The sequence below is a fragment of the Pagrus pagrus genome, assembly GCF_965226575.1.
Source record: "Pagrus pagrus genome assembly, chromosome: 12".
NCBI classification, from domain to species: Eukaryota; Metazoa; Chordata; class Actinopteri; order Spariformes; family Sparidae; genus Pagrus; species Pagrus pagrus.
This window is the reverse complement of record NC_140196.1, coordinates 18,238,662-18,245,823: the sequence shown is the minus strand read 5'-3', so window position 1 is coordinate 18,245,823 and position 7,162 is coordinate 18,238,662. Positions and strand designations below refer to the sequence as shown.

At 38.6% G+C, this 7,162-nt stretch overlaps 1 protein-coding gene across 1 annotated transcript; it reads right to left on the bottom strand.

The window, feature by feature from the left end:
• Positions 1 to 242: 242 nt before the first annotated feature.
• Positions 243 to 5,259, bottom strand: LOC311266063 (uncharacterized protein; the record flags this gene model as incomplete). Its single annotated transcript, XM_084368247.1, has 5 exons — positions 243 to 482; positions 2,274 to 2,392; positions 3,555 to 3,830; positions 3,912 to 4,220; positions 5,202 to 5,259. 5 exons carry the CDS (start codon positions 5,257 to 5,259, stop codon positions 243 to 245), a joined length of 1,002 nt encoding a protein of 333 aa, XP_084224373.1.
• Between the last annotated feature and the right edge of the window lie 1,903 nt (positions 5,260 to 7,162).

Genomic DNA, 7,162 nt, shown 5'->3' with positions numbered 1-7,162 from the left:
TCTCAACACTACTGATTTTTATTTATTTATTTATTTTCACTTTTTCCAAGCACTGTCTAGAAACCATTCCAAAATAAAAAAATGTGGTATTTATAGGACAAATAAGTCTTTGAGGAATAAAAGAAAATATTTCATATCATGTTTTACGACCAGGCATGGTTGCAAGAGGCTCCAGCGTGCCCTGTGTGCAACATGTTAGAAGACCTCTGGCTGAGGCAGAATACAGTGTCCAACATTTACATTTAGTCCTGTACATCATTGTCATCCATGTTGTTCAGCTCTGGGTGCTTGTTCTGAGGGGACCTGCATTTGGTCTCGGCAGCTTTGTTAACCTGAGCATATATGGTCTCTGGCTGAGGGGTGTTTCTGGGGGGTTTTTCAGGTCTTGTTGGAAACTGCACCAGGCAGTAGATGGAGTTTGGAGAAAGACCTGAGACCTCGTCTGTAGGATCCTGATACAGACTTTCTGTTTTAGTGACGTCCTAAAAATAAACCAGATTACCTTGTTAAGAAAATGAAATGCTTGTCATTATTTCTTTGCTGTACATAGAATATATCCAAACTCGTGGTTCAAAGATAACTCAATCAGCAGGTTTGAATTTATGGATCACAGTACATAATTCACAAATTCTTCAGATCACAACAACACATTGGAGCACAAGGAAGCAGCACAAAGAGATATCTGCATGTAAGAGTGCAGCCGGCAGCCGACTGGGTGCAGCAGTTGGCGTAGCAAAGAAGATGGATGTAATTTAATGAGAGTGAGTGTGATAGTTGTGGCTGGCCAATGCATTAGGAAGGCTAGATTTCTGTTACACTTAAACTAACAGAGATTTAGATTTTAAAGTACGTATTTATCAGAGATGGGCAGATGAAGCTGCAAAGCTTGTGTCACTTCTGTTTCAATGCATCGTGCCGGAGCTTGCATTGAATTAATGAGACTGGATCACTTGTCTGAAGATTCACACGTCACCTGTGCTTCATTCAGTGTGACCATTTCAAAAGCTGAACTAATGGTTGGCACATTAGTGGGATAAGAGGAGAGCAGAATAATTGAGAAATGTAGTGATCTACATTAGAAAGACATAATCATAAGCAACAATTCCCCGTGAAATCGAGTAATGATTTGATAAAAGTAAGGTTAAGTTGAAAATGCACTGAGTAGTTTTTGGGAAGACATTTTAATCAGAAGCTAAAGATCTTCATTGACTGATTTTTATGTCTAAACAAAGTAAATAAACAAACTTTTTTGTTTTCATGACTGAATAAACAAACTGACCTTAAAGGACAACACAATTTCATACTGTATTACTTTGTTTATATGTGGCGGACCCTGCCACCTTTCTAGCTTCAAACAGTGTTCTGGGACTTTATTTTCCTCTGAGAACAGCTTGTTTACTCAGTTATGGAAAAAATTAATTGTTTGTATTATGACTTTAATAATATTTTAAATAATACAATTCTGAGTTTGAATTATCTCACATGTGACTTGTATGAAATGTCACATAAATTTCAACCTTGAACTGTAAAAACATGAGGCCACAGTCTTTAAGGGCTGAAATACGTTTTACAGGCCACCAGATGTCATTGTGTTTCCTGAGTTTGAAACCCGGAAGCTCCAAATCTTTTTAGAAAGAAAGCCTCAAAGCTTCATAAGCTATTTATGAAAATCAAGCCTTCATCGTTGATCTACTCAAAATGTGAAATTCTGTTCCTCAGTTCCTCACTGGCAATGCTTAGAGAGTTATGTAAAAGGGGGAAAAAAAGAAATAAAAGAAAATAAATATAACTTGCTGCTTACCTGAGGAACTTCATATATTGTACTTCCGTTGCTCTTTTTTTCATCTGTAGTTCAACCATAAAAAATAATAAGAAGTGAAAACGAAAAAGAAGAAGTTGATTTGATGGGTAACATTTCCCTTCTCTCTTCTACAAATTGTGAACTTAATAAACAAAGACAATATTTTGAACTGTACTGACACAGAACAGCTTCGGGGGTCTCTGACTGACCCAGACTTACAGTAATGTTATTTTTCCAAAGATAAGATTAGCAGGGTTGTAATCAGGGTATTAGAAATACTAATTTTACATTTCCTTTATTCATTGACTCGTTTCAGTTTTAGCTCCATTAATGCTATTTTTTTCCAGCCTTCACATTTCCAGTATGTTCCGTCTATGTTATGTCTAATCATACAGTTGCGGGTGTGAAGGGTGTGCTCTGCTGCAATACAGGATTTTTAGCTAATTGCAACTATTGTGAAGATTCTAAATACGCCGTACTGAAAAGCATGCTGGGACTTACAATATATGAAGATGGAGCAAATGATCCCAAGGACAATCACAAGGCCAGCTGCTCCAATGCCAATCCAAGTCCGGACGGCTCCATTAGAAGCTGTGAAGAAACCCAAGAACTGGATCTGTATGTATATGTGACTTAACCTGAAGTCCATCCATTCCTATGGGAACTTCTGTGATCTCCAATGTGTTTGCAAAACTCTTCCTGCAATTCTTTTTGGCCCAAATATGCCTCGAAGTGAGTTGAGTGAAATATTGAACCTGTGCTGCATGTCCACAGACGTCCAAAAGGGGTCCGAGTCAGACATTCAAACATCAAACTTGTTCTGAACATCCACGAGACGCACAAAAGTAGGCCTGGACTGATGGACATTAAAAAGACATGATTAAAACATCTCCCTGGTGTCACATGTTTGCTGGGAATATACAGGAGCAGCTCTACAATGTTTAAGTAACGGTTTTGGGGACTGTTCAACAAGATGACGCCACTAACGCAACTGTTGGCTGTGTCTTTATAACTAAGTATAATTCAGTCTTATATTTCATTAGTTTGATGACAAACTGAAACTTTCGAGTTGAAAAATTGTCTTTTAAGTTGAGACACTTCGTACATGGCAGAATTCAAACAGGATCATAAAAATGATGTCTCATTCACTACCAGACAAAGTTTACTGAAACTTGTCTGGTAGAGGCGTGACTCTGGCTCTCTATAGGCTGAGCGGGAGAAACACTGCTGTGCATTTTCAGTCGGCTGCGTTACCAGGAAGTAAACCAGAGGCGAGAAAACTTTTTGGGCACGTGTGTCAGATAAACAATTCTCACTGGACTGAATGGGCGGCAGCGTTCACGGTTGGCTGGCTTTATCAAGTGCATTCATGAGGAAAACAGCATGTGAAAACTTTTGGACATTCTTTGAAAAGCTTATGAGTATTTTCTGAAAATAACTAAAAAGCCTTTCATGAGGCTCCTTTGGACGGAATAATGTTGCTAACTGGACAGCAATGCATCCAACCATCCCATCTGTGCCAAGATCAATATGGAAAGTGTTGAGAGCATTGAGAGCATATAATTAATAGAAGCAAAGAAAATGTTCACACATTAAGATCATTAAGTAACTTTGTTTTTACATGACTCTCCATTGTGGCTGAACTGAACCAATCTGCCTCCAGAGAACTTTGTCAGGCAAAATGTTTGAATGGTCATCAGTAACTTTCAGCTGTTGATCACTATTTGTTTGCTATAGTGTCTTTTAATCTTACCTGAATGTTGCTCACAGTGATGTTTAATCTCCAGCTCGGCGCGTTCCCAGCTGACCTGGTTGCTATGGTTACAGATGATGACACCTTGCTCCAGGTAGACGTTCATAGAAGAAGGATAAGGTGTGCCCTCTGATCTCTCTCCTCCCTCCTCACTGCAAGTTTTGTTGTGACACAAAAAAGTGTGGCTGATGTGAGAGTCCTGTGTGCTGCAGGTCACAGTGAGGTTACAGGAGTCTGAGCTGTTGGACACTGTCAGCTCAACTGGAGACACTGGATCTGGAAGGAAAATAAACAGGTGTGAGGGATTTGAAACAGGGTGCTGCTGTGGAGCAACATTTGAAATGTTAAGAAACTTACCCAGAACTGTGACCTTGTATTCAGCTACAACTTTGTCTTTCCCAGCACTCACAACTGCAGTGTAACGTCCACTGTCAGCGTTTTGTACACTCTTCAAGCATAAAGTGTAATTTTGTACAGAAAATTCAACTCTTCCCTCGTAATCATCATAAATAATTGTTTCGTTGTTAGCATCTAATTTTACAATATTTGTACTGCCATTGAATTTCCATCTAAAATCAGTGCCTTTTTTCAGAGCAACACGTTCCTTGACATGCAGAATTACATCCTTGCCTGTCTGCTCAAACACAGGAGTCCCAGAGCTGGTACCTGCAAGAAGAACAGACACAAGAACAGAAGACAGACAAAATCATCTGTGTGTTTAAAGCAGCTGTAATCAACATGTCTACGTTAACAATGTACAATCACTTGACTGTCTGTACGTGAAAGTTGTCGCTCATAGTGAAAAACCCAAACAAAATGATCCCCCTTCAGCTCTACGGACCTCTACGTAAAGTGTCTGTCAGCTCATTGTTTGTTTCATGCAGCTGTTTTCAGCAAGAAAAGCTCTAAAAACATTTTGTATGCTTTCTGCTCAGCAGCCAACGGCAGACTGAAAAAGTTTGTAACCAGCTGGTGAGGATAATGAAGCACTTAGCAGCTAAAGACATAAATATTCAGCCTGGTCTCAGCCTGGATTTTCAAATACAGACTTCTTGCCATGCTTCACATACAGATGTACGAGCTACCCTTTAGCATCCATATGTGACAAACCAGGCTTTCAACTAACTCCAATGTAAATCCATGTGCGGCGATGTGAGACACTCAAAGAAACTACTCCACCTGAGTGTAGTATACAGAGAGACAGATCCCCCAAGATAAGCAGGATAGGCCTGTGAGTGTCCACAGTTCAATCCACAGTTCTAGACTGTGTAGTACTTAAATTGGGATCATCCCTATGTTCCCCGCTTTGTATGTAACCGGGGAACATAAGACCCTTTTTTAAAAAAAGGGTCTTATGTTTCCCGCTTTCCCCCAAAGGGTTAGGGTTAGGGTTAGGGTTAGTAAGTTAGGACCCTTTCTTAGAAAAAAGGTCCTATGTTCCCCACTGTTGCCGGTTGATGAACAAACCGGGGAACAAAGGACCCGGGGAACATAGGTACGCTCCCCTTAAATATGACACCATATATGCCAAGAACATCAGTCAAACATCAGCAGTGAAATGTTAAGATATTGATTGTCTCAACAGTGCTACAGTACTGCTTCTAGAAAAGTCATACAACAGAAATACACATAAAATACTGTTGTTACCTTGTGTTTCACATGATTGCAGCAGAGACACGGCAAAGAGCAGCACGACAGGATTCATCATGGCAAATGTGTGAAAAGAGGAAGTGGTGATAACTTTATGGAACGCCACAGCCAATTCACGGAACATGATGAGTGTGAACAGTAACTGAAAGAAAATAGCTTGATATCAGATATATTACATTCTGATCACTGAATCACGCTCTCAACTCTCAGCACTCAAGCGTAGTCTTGTTTAGTCTTCCTTATGTCCTCGAGTAAAAGGGGCTTCAACAAAATGTTCGTTGTTAATTTGACAATGTTAGTAACTCGAAAATGAAAGTGCGGGAGGCTTCCACAGAAAGGAGAGCTTCCTCTGTGTTTCCAGTCACATTTGCAAACCACAATTACCAAATGGGCAGTTACATCCCAGAATGTACATAAGCTGTTAGTGATGATCTAAACACATTAGCTCACTTGTATCAGTCAGTTTAGCTTTTACAGGTCCACATCTGAAACATCTGTTTTAGAGTTTATCCTAACTTCTTCAAATGTGTAAGTGCTTTTAGTAGTATCTTAAGACTCCAGAAGTAGGCAGCTAACCTTCCTAAGGCGCAAACGTACATCATGTACTTACATAAAGTGCCAACACCATCAAGAGATACAGTACAGAGCACCTTGAAACAGTATATTTAATCTGGGGTCCTCTGCTTTATGTTTATGATACTAAAATGTTTTGTTCAGTAAGATAATCTTCACAGATGAACACCATTTCCTCTGATTTTCGAAGTGTAAGTTAAATCGCTAGAAGTAAAAACCTAATGTTAGGCGCATGACTTAAACGTCACCACCACTAAGCATCTTACTACAAAATTACTATACAAGTTTTCTATAAACTGGTCAATGTAGTTGAAAAGTCAGAGTTAGAAAAGTTTGTAACCAAAGTTGGCCTGTAAAGACGGACTAGTGAGTAGATGAGACTCCGTGTTTGGTGTGATAAAGTCAAAAATGTGTGACAACTTCTGTAGTCTCAATAAGCCACTTGTTAGCAACCGCCGTTTTTAAGACATGTGTAATTTATAATTAAATTGTGGTACATTTAATGATGTATTTTATGTGTAAAACAAAACATGTAAATATCTTAATCTGTAGTACAGACTATATTTCAGGTACTTAGAAGGAAAACAATTTTAAAAACTCAGCGATTTTGAGAAGAGGGAACCGGAAATATGAAAATGCTAACTGGAGAAGTAAGAAATGAAGGTAGACGAGGTAGAAGACCAGCAAACATGGATATAACTAATCTAAGATTTAGACTGGATAAAATCTGCTTTTGCAAATGTTTTTTGAGGCAGGAAATTGATGCAACACTTTTGTAAGGCCTCAGAGATTCTCACTGTGCATTTTGGCAGTTAATGGTTCATGTAAAAATAGACACAGTCGCTTTACAAGAGAAGCTTTGTACATAAAATGATGCACAAACACGACCATGTTAGGAAATACTATTGGGGTATGTTTTATTAAAACAAAAATAATTTCTATATTTGTAAGATCAAGACCAACAACATAAAAGAAAAAGACTTTACTGCACGTGGTCCAACTTATAATATTCTAAAAATGATTGCATGTGTTCACTTATAATTCCCAACAATTGTTTAAGTATTTTTTAATCTTTGGGTGAACTCAGTGATGCAGTTTGTGGTACATGCACCATTATTGGACACTAATTAAAGCCTTAAAGGTATATTTGTAGTAAAAGTTGATTTTTGAGTCTCATTCCCAGCTTGTCAAGTAATGATGCTCTGGGATTGTAGGACGGGTTGGCCACCATCCCAAAGCGTCAGTTTTTGATGAGTTGGGAATGAGATTCAAAAATAAACTTTTCTTACAAATAGCACTTTTAAACTCTTCTTATATTTTTGATGATTTTGTGAATAAGCAGAAGCTGAAATATTAACTGTATTTCATTGCCTCTGTACTTGTAT